The sequence below is a fragment of the Hyla sarda genome, chromosome 1 (assembly GCF_029499605.1).
Source record: "Hyla sarda isolate aHylSar1 chromosome 1, aHylSar1.hap1, whole genome shotgun sequence".
Classification (NCBI taxonomy): Eukaryota; Metazoa; Chordata; class Amphibia; order Anura; family Hylidae; genus Hyla; species Hyla sarda.
The window spans coordinates 420,495,681-420,509,019 of record NC_079189.1 but is presented as its reverse complement, the minus strand read 5'-3'; the positions used below and the strand labels follow the sequence as shown (position 1 = coordinate 420,509,019).

Sequence of the window (13,339 nt, the reverse complement as noted above, 5' to 3'; positions counted from 1 at the left end):
TTTCTTGTACACTGGTGCCCAGTACTGTACACAGTATACCATGTGTGGTCTGACTAGTGATTTGTACAGCGGTAGAATTATTTCCTTGTCGTGGGCATCTATGCCCCTATTGATGCACCCCATGATTTTACTGGCACTGGTCACTACAGCTAAATTTACTGTTAACTAAGACTCCTAAGTCCTTTTCCATGTCAGTCTTCCCAAGTGTTCTTCCATTTAATACAGAACCCCAGCCCGGATTTTTCCTCCCCATGTGCATTACCTTACATTTATCAGTGTTGAACCTCATTTGCCACTTCCCAGCCCAAACCTACAACCTATCCAGATCCATTTGTAACAGTTCACTGTCCTCTACAGTGTTTACTGCTTTACAGAGTTTAGTATCATCTGCAAAGATTGTTACTTTACTATTCAACCCCTCTACAAGGTCATTAATAAATATATTAAACAGAACAGGACCCAAGATGGATCCCTGTGTTACCCCACTAGTAACAGTCACCCAATCAGAATAAGTACCATTAATAACCCCCCCCTGTTTCCTATCACTGAGCAAGTTACTTACCCACTTACACACATTCTCCCCCAGCCCCAGCCTTCTCATTTTATGCACCAACCTTTTATGAGGCACCGTATCAAATCCTTTGGAAAAATCCAGATATAGGACATCCAGCGATTGCCCCTGGTCCAGTCTGGAGCTCACCTCCTCATAAAAGCTGATCAGGTTAGTTTGACTGGACCGATCCCTCATAAAGCCATGCTGATATGGGGTCAAACGTTTATTTTTATTAAGATACTCCAAAATAGCATCTCTTAGAAAACCCTCAAACAATTTACATACAACGGAGATTAAACTAACAGGCCTATAATTCCCTGGGTCACCTTTTGTTCCCTTTTTAAATATTGGTACCACATTTGCCATGCGCCAGTCCTGGGGAACAGTCCCTGTTACTATAGAGTCCCGGAATATTAAAAATAGGGGTCTTTCTATAACATTACTTAATTCCTTTAGAACACGGGGGTGAATGGCATCTGGAACTGGTGATTTGTCTGTTTTGATTTTTTGTAGGCGGCACTGTACTTCTTCCTGGGTTAGACAGGTATCCTGTACTGGGGAGTTTACCTTATCACACTGTAGTTCACCTAGCATTTAATTTTCCTTGGTGAACACAGTGGAGAAGAATTTGTTTAATATATTAGCTTTTTCCTGATCCCCGTTTATAATTTCTACCTCATCATTTTTTAAGGGGCCCACACTTTCATTTTTTACCTTTTTGATATTTATATAGTTAAAGAACATTTTGGGGTTAGTTTTACTCTCTTTTGCAATGAGTCTTTCTGTCTCTATTTTTGAGGCTTTTATCTGTTTTTTTTTTTTTTTAGATATTTTACATTTTGCTCTATAGCTTTTTAATGCTTCTTCACTGCTCTCCTGTTTTAGTATTTTAAATGCTTTATTTTTGTCCTTTATTGCCCCTTTACTGTTTTTATTCGTGCATATTGGTTTTCTTTTATTTCTGACCCTTTTATTCCCATAAGGTATATATTTATTACAGTGATAATTTAAGATATCTTTAAAAGTCTCCCAATTAGTGTCAGTATTCTTCTTTTTGAGGACATTATCCCATTTTATATTGTTAAGGGCTTCTCTGAGCTGATCAAACTTTGCCTTCCTAAAGTTCATTGTTTTTGTGGCCCCTCGAGAGATTCCCTTATTGAAAAATAAGTTACAATGTATTACTGTATATTATGATCACTATTTCCCAGGTGTCCTTTTATCTGCACATTAGTTACTCTGTCAGGTCTGTTGGTTAACATTAAGTCTAGTAGGGCGCCCCCTCTGGTCGGGCTCTGCACCATTTGGGACAGATAATTGTCTTTAGTTATAGTCAGAAACCTGTTTCCTTTATGAGATTCACAGGTCTCAGTCTCCCAGTTTATATCAGGATAGTTAAAGTCCCCCATTATTATCACATCATTTTGCCTCAGTAATTGATCTTCTGCCTCTTCCATTATGTTTGGTGGCTTATAACAAACCCCTATCAGAATTTTATTATTTTTATCTCCATATATTTCTACCCATAATGATTTCACACTATCGTCTCCCTCCCATATATCCTCTCGCAGTGCGGCCTTCAGACTTGATTTCACATACAGACAAACTCCTCCCCCTTTCCGTTTTGTCTGATCCTTCCTGAATAGACTATAACCCTGAATTTGACCGCCCAATCACAGCTATCATTAAACCAATTCTCTGTTATACCCACTATGTCATAATTTTCCTCAGACATCAACCACTCCAGTTCGTCAGTTTTATTGGTTAGACTTCTGGCATTAGTCATCATGCAATTCAATGGTGTATTCTTTTTCTTCCTATGAAGCCTATTCGTATTAACTATTCTAACCACCCTCTGCTCCACCCCCAGGTACATTACTAAGTCCCCCCTCTCCATCTACACTGTCTTCCCCCTCTATGTTATAGGTTCCCTCCCTCTAGTCCCTAGTTTAAACACTCCTCCACCCTTCTAGCCATCTTCTCCCCTCATAGTTGAGATTTATCTATGATGACAATTACAGGCCTCTCTCATCTTTTTAATTTATCTTGCACAATTGGTGGCTGACTAAATACTTTTCTCCCCACTGTATATGCAATAATATACAACTTGTATCTACTAAAAATGTAAGTTTTAATACACAGTGATGGGGCTCAATCATAACAATGCACACAGTGTCTATTACAGCATGGATTTTTGGGCAGGATTACAAGACTCAATTCCGTAAAATAAACCATGTGGAGTAATATAAACTCCTTAAGCAGTTAAGTTGTGGTGAGTTGTCTATTAGGAAATCTATTGAGTCATGGATAAGATGTATTATAAGACTGAAGGCATACATTATTGATGGGTGCCCTGCATTATTACTTACAATATCTTTAAAGTTGTTTATGTTATATTATAGCATAACAATGAAGGATTACAGATGATGATGTGCTTCCTAATATTTAACAGTAGATTAAAGTGCTTACATATGTCCTTTCCCATAAAGCTACATACGTAATGTAAACTAGTCATCACTGAGAAGACAAGCTTACTCTATATTATGCTGCTGAAACCTATTGATTTTCTTTTCACATCATATATGGAAGATCAGAGAGGTTAATTAATAGTCAAAGCAGATTTCTAATCAATAGACTGTACAAATAATAGATGATAATAGAGGGCAGAGTAAAGGACAGAGTAGAGCTTAACTGCATTGGGTAAGGAAATATACAGCCTGTCTCATCTCTTTTTATTATTTTGCAGTTCGCACATGGGTGATCCAGGATTAGGAAAACATAGCTGCTTTCTTCAAGAAATAGAACCACTCTTGTCCTCAGGTGGTGTGTGGTATTGCAGATCAGTTTCATTGAAGTTAATGGCAAAGAGTTGTAATACTACAACCTAAAAGGACACATGTGGCACTGTTTTTGGAAGAAAGCAGCTATGTTTTTTCCAACCTGAATGACCCTTTTAAGTGACCCCCATATTGCACTTTAAAGGCTATACCTACTAAATGAACATTATTGCATATCACTAGGAAGTGCCACAACATTCTTATCACTGTTGATCTGACCTCTGGAATGCTTAATGATCTTGAAAATAGGGGAAAGAAGCCCATCTAGCATTATACCTGCACAGTTACTCAGGCCACCTGCTAGACAGGAAACTAACTGCAACAAAGCTTCATTTAAGTTGGGGTGCATTCACACCATATTTAGCTAATACGGTCACATGATCCGGCAGGGAAATGTCAAAACCTGCCACTACCGTATTTATATTCATTTGAATGAGCCAACCGGAGTTGGATAGTCTACATACCATGGTTTTCAGTCCGGCTACAAAACTGGATACGGGGCAAAAATTAGCCAACCGGTGTCAGACAGTGACACACCTAAATGAAAGGCATTCAGTGCCGGTTCAGCTTGGATATGGCAGTGGCTGGTTTTGAAATCTCCCAGCCAGATTCAGCAGCCAGATCTCTGAAACATGGTGTGACTGCATTCTTACAGGGGTTGTTTTGTAGTTTCCTGCACACTGTGGGACCAGGAGTGTAGATTTGAAGGCAAAATCAGTTATGGAGCTACAAAGCTAGATATCTGTCTCCATTCTGTAAATTGGTGGGGTTGGCAGCATTTGGACTTTCATGAATGATCAACTTATGGCATGTCCAACAAAGTGAACTGACTTCTAATATGAGAGCTAGACCATATATTTCCCACTAACTGTTTGTTTTATCAACCAATAGCTTTGCTTAAAAAAGCAAAAGCATTCTAGAGATTTTTTTTTCATCATATAGTTCAGTATAGGCTATTAGTGAATAAAGTAGAGGTACTTGTACGTGCCTTTCGCTTTTTATATATATATATATATATATATATATTTTTTTTTTATGATATGGCATGCAGGGGGTAGGCTCCATTTTGGTTTACAAATGCACTACAATGTGGGTTCTGTAATGCAGCCTACATTTTCCATGAACCCTTTGGCTGAGGATCAGGAGTTTGATCACTCCAGCTGGTCATCCAAATAAGCTGACGGTGCTGGAGGTTACCTAGATGTACTCATTAAACTCATAAATATGTTGAGTCAATTTCCAGTACATGCATATTCTCTGTTATATAAATATTGCCAAGAGGCAAAAGTAATTTAAGCTGTTGTCACAATTGCGGTGTTTTATAAAGATCTGAAGTCTTTAGGTTGTGGTTCACATGTTGACCTTTAACAGCATTTTTTCCACTTTTCTACTGCATTCTGTCAGTTTCTGCAGCAATTGTCTCAAATGTGTGGTGGCCCAATACAGAATGTGCCATTCTGTACCCCTGCCAGTCCTATCAAGCGGATTCAGTCCATGTCCCATGGCCCCACACTCCTCAGGACTCTTTTACAGTGTAAAGTTATAACTGAGTTAATATAGTACTGTGAGTTATAATAATAGGTTCTTGTGCATTTAAATACTGTTGCTAAGAGTTATGTTACCAAGAAAGGTGTAAGGTGAACAGGTGGCTTGTTGGTAACCAATGGGATCCCTCCAAATTGCTCCCATATATACCAGGAATGAGCTAGCCTAGTGGAGTTGAGTCTAGAGAGTAGCTGAGGTACAGTGGAGTGAAGACCAGAGTAGTTGTCTGGTGTTTCTGAGGGAGGCCTAAGGACTAGTCAAGCAGCCATGCATCTACTACTGGTTAACCCCTACAGTTGAAAGTCAAAGCCTGGCGGTAAGCACAAATACAGGGGAGAAGTCTAGTCAAGATAGTCAAGTCTGTCAAATTACTAAATTCAGTGTGGATTGCACAAGTCAGTCCAAGTTCACTATAAGTCCCAGCAAGCCGACAAGTTCACTGTGCATCTCCTTGGGCCTGAACTGAGCTGTTACTTTAACACCTTGTCTGCCTCAGTAAAGAGCCGTTGTTCCATAACCTTGCATCATGGTGATTATTTGCCCCGTGCCTGGCCTAGGAATCATTGGCTATACCTCGGGTGGTGTATAGGATAACCACGCCCTGCTGTCACGAACACAAAGGGTTAATACCATCTGTCCTAAGGGTTAATCCCCTCTGCCCTTCCTACACCCTCACCACAAAAGCAGTAAAATAGTAGCACAATTTTAGGAAAAATCGATCAAAAACTTTAAAAATGCAGCAAAAAATGCAATGTGTAAAAAGAGCCTCGGGAGAGGGGAATATTTACTATATTTCCTGATGATCCAACAGGAATCGAGGATGGATTGGGGGGGATCTGTGAGCTGCTGGAAGAGATCTAGTAGGTGATGCTGTACTCTTGTAGTTTACAGGAAGTCAGACCCATAACTGACATCCTGTCCTGACCATTAAGCAATAAGAGATTTAGAGATTGAGACTGGTTATCACATGGTCAGATAAGAGTAATAAAACTCATGGATGCAGCTGCACTGGAATCAAACAAATGGTGCTATAGGCCTAGTGATGGTGAGTGTGCATGATATGGGCAAAATATACTAAAATATTTAAAGTAAAATATATTAAGTCACATAATGTAGCTAGTTATATTTTGTCAATGATCTAAAGTATTAGGCTAGGTGCAATTCCGCTTTGAAAGTGCAGGCAGAAATTCCGCTTACTAAAATGTATAGTATAGTGAATGGGTTTCCGTTCACAAATTCACACTTCGGTATTTGTGAAGCGGAATTTGTGAACGGAAAATCACAAATGGCGTTGCTCATTCTTCAGGCGGAAATACTCGCGGAACACATTGCAGTCTATTGGAGACTTCAGTGTCCGTGTGGTCCTAGCCAGACTCGGAATCTCCGGGCGGCAATTTTCTGCCCGGAGATTCCACAGTGTGAACCTAGCCTTACAGTACATAAACACAATTGTAGCATCACTCAAATTATTCAAATGATAATAATTCTAATTTAAAAGAAAATTCTGTAATTGTCGTTGAGTTTCCACATATCTAGAAAATAAGCTAAAGTTGGCTGCCTGTATGTAATATATATTGTATACATATACTCTGTAGGAATTATTTTACTTTTACCATGTAACTCAGGATGAGTCTGAATAGTGAAAAATTCTATTTTACCTGTGATCATAAGATCCACAAGCCCTCGGCTTGGTAACAAGCTCGCCTACAATATATTTGCATGACATGATGTTATGGGATAAGGAAGAAACAACTTGAGGAAATAACTGGTTTATACTCTAGAAGAAATTGGAAACTGGTTTATACTCTAGAGTTGTGATATTCCCTTGTCATGTTTCACATGATTTGCACCGTTGTATGGATTTATATGATTATTTTAGATGTACTGTGAGTGATATGCACTTTTAATAATTTTATATGATTGTATTATGATCTTTTATGATATATTTGATTGTTTACCCTATATAATGTAATACCAGTGATCACTTGAACATACTTGAGAAAGACAGCATGATGCTGTTGAAACGGTACATGGTTAAATAAAGCACATTTGCTTTCACATTGCTGGAGTGCTGTTGGACCTTTTTGTGGTTTTGGTTTCTACTCCAGTTTTCTCTGTGTACAAAAGCCATGCATTGTTACACCAAGCTCATTTGTGCAAGAATTTGCAACTTTTTGGCAGAATTGTGCCATTCTTGTCACTTTTTCAAAGGGGGTAGGGATTAGCGGGAAGGGGGACACTTTTCTGTAAGGTTGGGTCTTCACATGGCAGTTATTTTTAAAAGCAGCCACTGCAGTTTTTTAGCTAGAGCAAGATGTGGATCCAGCAGGAATAAAGTAAATTCCTTCCTTTATATTTCCCATTCCTTTTGAATACACTTATGGCTTTGGCTGAAAAACTGCAGCAACAGTTTTCCAAAAACTTGCCATGCGAAAACATAGCATAAGGCTGAAAAAAGCCTATTACTCTGCAGTGTTAGGAAACCAACTACGCATCTAGGCCAATTGCTTATGTTTTTTCTATCTGATCACTATTTAACCCAACAGGAGATAACAACAAACAATCAAGTTGACAACTATTGACAATAATCTCTATGTCTACCGCTTAATAAAGAGTATTATTAATAAAAATAAACACATATGAACTACTATAGTAGGCTAAATACAATAAACCTTTTCATTGTAATATATAAAGGAAATATCCATCCCCGTGTTCCATTCTTTATGGCTGAAGCTGACAGAGTAGAAAGCACAACATGCACATCAAGCATTCCTTCTTGTCTCTTGGTGATTGGAACAATTTTCCTGAACAAGACTATTTTGTATCTTACATCTTACTTGTGTCATATTTCTTACTAAATTTTGAACTTAATTTTATAAATAACATAAAAAAAAGTTATTAAAGTGCTTCTTGCCTGTGAAGATGTCTGGTCGATGACAGATACAGTGTTGAATGGGGAATCTGCAGGCATTTCAAAAGAAACTTCAACGTTTTCCTGGGAAGAAATGTCAACACATTAAATGATACAATATATACTAAAAATGTAATTCACCCTAAATACAATTATCTCGGCTGTGTTGTTTGTCTTGTGAACTAGGTGTAAGGTCATCTCTGCATACCTCTGGGTGTCTTGTTGGTTATATATGTTACTATACACTGCTCAAAAAAATAAAGGAAACAATAAGATAACACATCCTAGATATGAATGAATGAACTAATCATGTGAAATGCTTTCGTCTTTACATAGTTGAATGTGCTGACAACTAAATCACACAAAAATGATCAATGGAAATCAAATTTATCAACCCATGGAGGTCTGGATATGGAGTCACACTCAAAATCAAAGAGGGAAACCACACTACAGGCTCATCCAACTTTGATGTAATGTCCTTAAAACAAGTCAGAATGAGGCTCAGTAGTGTGTGTGGCCTCCACGTGCCCGTATGACCCCCCTACAATGCCTGGGTATGCTCCTGATGAGGTGGTGGATGGTCTCCTGAGGGATGTCCTCCCAGACCTGGACTAAAGTATCCGCCAGCTCCTGGACAGTCTGTGATGCAATGTGACGTTGGTGGTTGGAGCGAGACATGATGTCCCAGATGTGCTCAATCGGATTCAGGTCTGGGGAACGGGCGGGCCAGTCCATAGCATCAATGCCTTCCTCTTGCAGGAACTGCTGACACTGCAGCCACATGAGGTCTAGCATTGTCTTGCATTAGGAGGAACCCAGGGTCAACCGCACCAGCATATGGTCTCACAAGGTTTCTGTGTGATCCCATGAGAAAATATTTGCATATGCGCATATGCGGAAAAAAGTGAATATTCGTAATTTCAAATATATAGAGAATATATTCGCGAATTTGCGATATTCACAATAAAAATACGAAATGTGAATATTTGCGCCCAACACTAGTGTCTAGGTGTGATCACATGAGTGAGAAGGAAGAGAGGCATGCGGCCGCACCCTCCTATCCCCGCTGTGTGACACGGAGTTGGGAGAGAACGCGCTAAGGGGGTACTTCACTTGGTTCGTTCTCCTGATTGGTCACAGTCTGAACACTCATATTTACATGCCAGTCAGTCTTACCGCATTAAACCTCTCCAGGGGAATGCTAAAGGTTCTCTTGTAAGATAAGCATTGCAGTCGTTCTTGTATATAGTTATTGCACATCTCTTCAAATGTACCAGCCCTTTCTTTCTTCTGATGACGTGGGTTGTGAAATCCAGGGGTATCAACCACCATGATGGATGCCAATGTCAACAGACTGGAGCACAATGACCTGACAAAAAAGTCTGGAGTAAGTTTTAAAAGCCCAAAAGCCCAGAATTTCACATGAAGAAGCATTATAAATACGATCATTGCATAATGTTTATATCTTTCCATAACTTAAGACTTAATGTTGCATTAACATATGAATATTTAGTAAAACAGTTATTGCCTATATGAGTCTAGGTTTTTATTTATCCATAAAAATCCTAAAATAGTACACAAATAAATCTAATCACTTTTCATAATACTGTGAGTGCAGCACAAACCACCAGACAGTATATGCAGGGAATAGAATAACAGATAAGACGCTAGACAATGCATTTTAATAGCTGGGCACATCCACAAGACTAGAGTTATTTTTATTTAATAAAGCAGGGTAAAACAAAGTCTAAGATGTTCACATAAATTGATCAGTATTCACTGTTTAATACGTTCCAAGAATCTGTAAGTATTCCTGAAGCAGGAAATAAAATAAACTCTTATTATAAATGAAAACTTACAGATTCCAACCTCATGGATTTGACATTTACTGTAAAATCAAAACAACAAATTCAAGAAAAAAAAAACAGTGGCTTGAACGAATTTAATTTCCCTGAAGTCCAAAAAGAACATCTTAGGAGGAAACTTAACACCTTCATGACCCAGCCCATTTTCACCTTCATGAACTGGGCATTTTTTGAAAATCTGACCACTGTCACTTTAAACATTAATAACTCTGGAATGCTTTTACTTATCATTCTGATTCCGAGATTGTTTTTTCGTGACATATTCTACTTTATGTTATCGGTAAAATTTCACTGATATTTGTATCCTTTCTTGGTAAAAAATCTAAAAATTTCATGAAAATTTTGAAAATTTAGCATTTTTCTAACTTTGAAAGTCTCTGCTTGAAAGGAAAATGGATATTCCAAATAAATTACATATTGATTCACATATACAATATGTCTACTTTGTGTTTGCATAAAAAAATTGACATGTTTTTACTTTTGGAAGACACCAGAGGGCTTCAAAGTTCCGCAGCAATTTTCCAATTTTTCTCAAGATTTTCAAAATCGTAATTTTTCAGGGCCCAGTTCAGGTTGGAAGTGGATTTTAAGGGTCTTCATATTAGAAATACCCCATACATGACCCCATTATAAAAACTGCACCCCCCAAAGTATTCAAAATGACATTCAGTAAGTGTTTTAACCCTTTAGGTGTTTCACAGGAATAGCAGCAAAGTGAAGGAGAAAATTCTAAATCTTCATTTTTTACACTCGCATTTTCTTGTAGACACAATTTTTGAATTTTTACAAGGGGTAAAAGGAGAGAAATCACCCTAAAATTGGTAACCCAATTTCTCTCGAGTAAGGAAATACCTCATATGCATATGTAAAGTGTTCGGCGGGCGCAGTAGAGGGCTCAGAAGGGAAGGAGCGACAATGGGATTTTGGAGAGTGAGTTTTTCTGAAAGGGTTTTTGGGGGGCATGTCCCATTTAGAAAGCCCCTATGGTGCCAGAACAGTGGACCCCCCCCCCCACATGTGACCCCATTTTGGAAACTATACCCCTCATGGAATTTAATAAGGGGTGCAGTGAGCATTTACACCCCACTGGCGTTTGACAGATATTTGAAACAGTGGACTGTGCAAATCAAAAATTTTATTTTTCATTTTCACAGACCACTGTTCCAAAAATCACTGTACCCCTTATTACATTCCGTGAGGGGTGTAGTTTCCAAAATGGGGTCACATATGGATATTTATTGTTCTGCGTTTGTCAGAACTGCTGTAACAATCAGCCACCCTTGTGCAAATCGCCTCAAATGTACATGGCGCACTCTCCCTTCTGAGCCTTGTTGTGCGCCCCCAGAGCACTTTGCGCCCACATATGGGGTATCTCTGTAGTTGGGAGAAATTGCGTTACAAATTTAGAGGGTCTTTTTTCCCTTTTACCTCTTGTGAAAATGAAAAGTATAGGGCAACACCAGCATGTCAGTGTAAAAAATTAATTTTTTAACACTAACATGCTGGTGTAGACCCCAACTTCACCTTTTCATAAGGGGTTAAAGAAGAAAAAAAAAAACAACATTTGTAAGGCAATTTCTCCCGAGTACAGCGATACCCCATATGTGTCCCAAAACTGTTGCCCTGAAATACGACAGGGCTCGAAAGTGAGAGAGCGCCATGCGCATTTGAGGCCTGAATTAGGGATTTGCATAGGGGTGGACATAGGGGTATTCTACGCCAGTGATTCCCAAACAGGGTGCCTCCAGCTGTTGCAAAACTCTCAGCATGCCTGGACAGTCAATGGCTGTCCGGCAATACTGGGAGTTATTATTTTGCAACAGCTGGAGGCTCCGTTTTGGAAACAGTAGCGTACCAGACATTTTTCATTTTTTGGGGGGAGGGGGGCTGTGTAGGGGTATGTGTATATGTAGTGTTTTTTACTTTTTATTTTAGGTTAGTGTTAGTGTAGTGTAGTGTTTTTAGGGTACAGTCACATGGGCAGAGGTTCACAGCAAGTTTTCCGCTAGAAGTTTGAGCTGCAGCGCAAAATTTGTGCCATCTCAAACTTGCAGCACTCACTGTAAACCTCCGCCCATGTGAGTGTACCCTGTACATTCACATTGGGGGGAGGGGGCAAACATCCAGCTGTTGCATACTCCGAGCATGCCCTTTGGCTGTCCGTGCATGCTGGGAGTTGTAGTTTTGCAACAGCTGGAGGAACACTGGTTTGGAAACACTAAGTTAAGTAATAAACTTTCAAGTGTTTTGCAACCAAACTTAGTGTTTCCAAACCAGTGTGCCTCCAGCTGTTGCAAAACTACAACTCCCAGCATGCATGGTCTGTCAGTGCATGCTGGGAGTTATAGTTTTGCAACAATTGCAACAGCTGGAGGCACTGAGGTAGGAAACGGACAATGTTTCCCAACTAGTGTGCCTCCAGTTGTTGCAAAACTACAACTACCAGCATGCCCAGACTGCCCAGGCATGCTGGAAGTTGTAGTTCGGCAATATCTGAAGGATCAGATGTTGCCGAACTACAACTTCCAGCATGCTTGGGCAGTCTGGGCATGCTGGGAGTTGTAGTTTTGCAACATCTGGAGGTCCACAGTTTGGAGACCACTGTATAATGGTCTCCAATCTGTGCTCTTCCAGATGTTAGAGAACTACAACTCCCAGCATGCCTCGACAGACTGAGCATGCTGAGATTTGTAGTTTTGCAACATCTGGAAGAGCACAGATTGGAGACCATTATACAGTGGTCTCCAAACTGTAGACCGCCAGATGTTGCAAAACTACAACTCCCAGCATGCCCAGAAAGCCAAAGGCTGTCTGGGCATGCTGGGAGTTGCAGTTTTGAAACTCTCAGAGGCAGCAGTGAGATCGCTTTACGGCGATCTCACTGCTGCCAATGAAGATGCCGCACTGCTGCCGGAAACTCACCTCCGGGACGCAGCGCAGCCGGGACCGCATGGAGGACGCCGGGACCGCCGGGACAGCTCGGGACACCGCTCCGACGGGTAAGTGACGCCGGGGGACGGGTAAGGGACACTTAGCAGAGCGGTGTGTGTCCCGATCCCCGTGATCGGTACTCACACACCGCGCTGCTAAGTATTTTCATAGCGAAACGCTGCTATCAGCTGGTCAGATTTGACCAGCTGATAGCAGCGATCGCTGGGGGGGGGGGGATGAAACCCCCCGTGGTCGCACGGTAAGATGGCTGGCTATCAGTGATAGCCACCATCTTTCCGGGCGCTGCGGGATGCCGCGAGTAGCGGCAGTAATGTTCATGACGTACCTGTATGTCATGGGTCGGGAACACCTTGCCACCCATGACGTACAGGTATGTCATAGGTCGGGAAGGGGTTAAAGGGGTACTCCCGTGGAAACCTTTTTTTTTTTAAATCAACTGGTGTCAGAAAGTTAAACAAATTTGTAAATCACTTCTATTAAAAAATCTTAATCCTTCCAGTACTTTTTCAGGGCTATATACTAAAGAGAAATCCAAAAGAAATGCATTTCCTCTGATGTCATGACCACAGTGCTCTCTGCTGACCTCTGCTGTCCATTTTAGGAATTGTCCAGAGCAGGAGAAAATCCCCATAGCAAACATATGCTGCTCTGGACTGTTCCTAAAATGGTCAGCAGA

The 13,339-nt window shown here is 40.2% G+C and overlaps 1 protein-coding gene across 1 annotated transcript in view; it reads right to left on the bottom strand.

The window, feature by feature from the left end:
- MYO18B (myosin XVIIIB) overlaps positions 1 to 13,339 on the bottom strand; it is a 602,318-nt gene that overhangs the window by 404,877 nt on the left and 184,102 nt on the right. Inside the window, exons 16-17 of the mRNA XM_056518071.1 lie at positions 9,023 to 9,215; positions 7,850 to 7,930 (exon numbers count right to left, since the gene is read on the bottom strand). Of these exons, the coding sequence (XP_056374046.1) occupies positions 7,850 to 7,930; positions 9,023 to 9,215 (274 nt within the window). The remainder of the gene's footprint in view (positions 1 to 7,849; positions 7,931 to 9,022; positions 9,216 to 13,339) is intronic.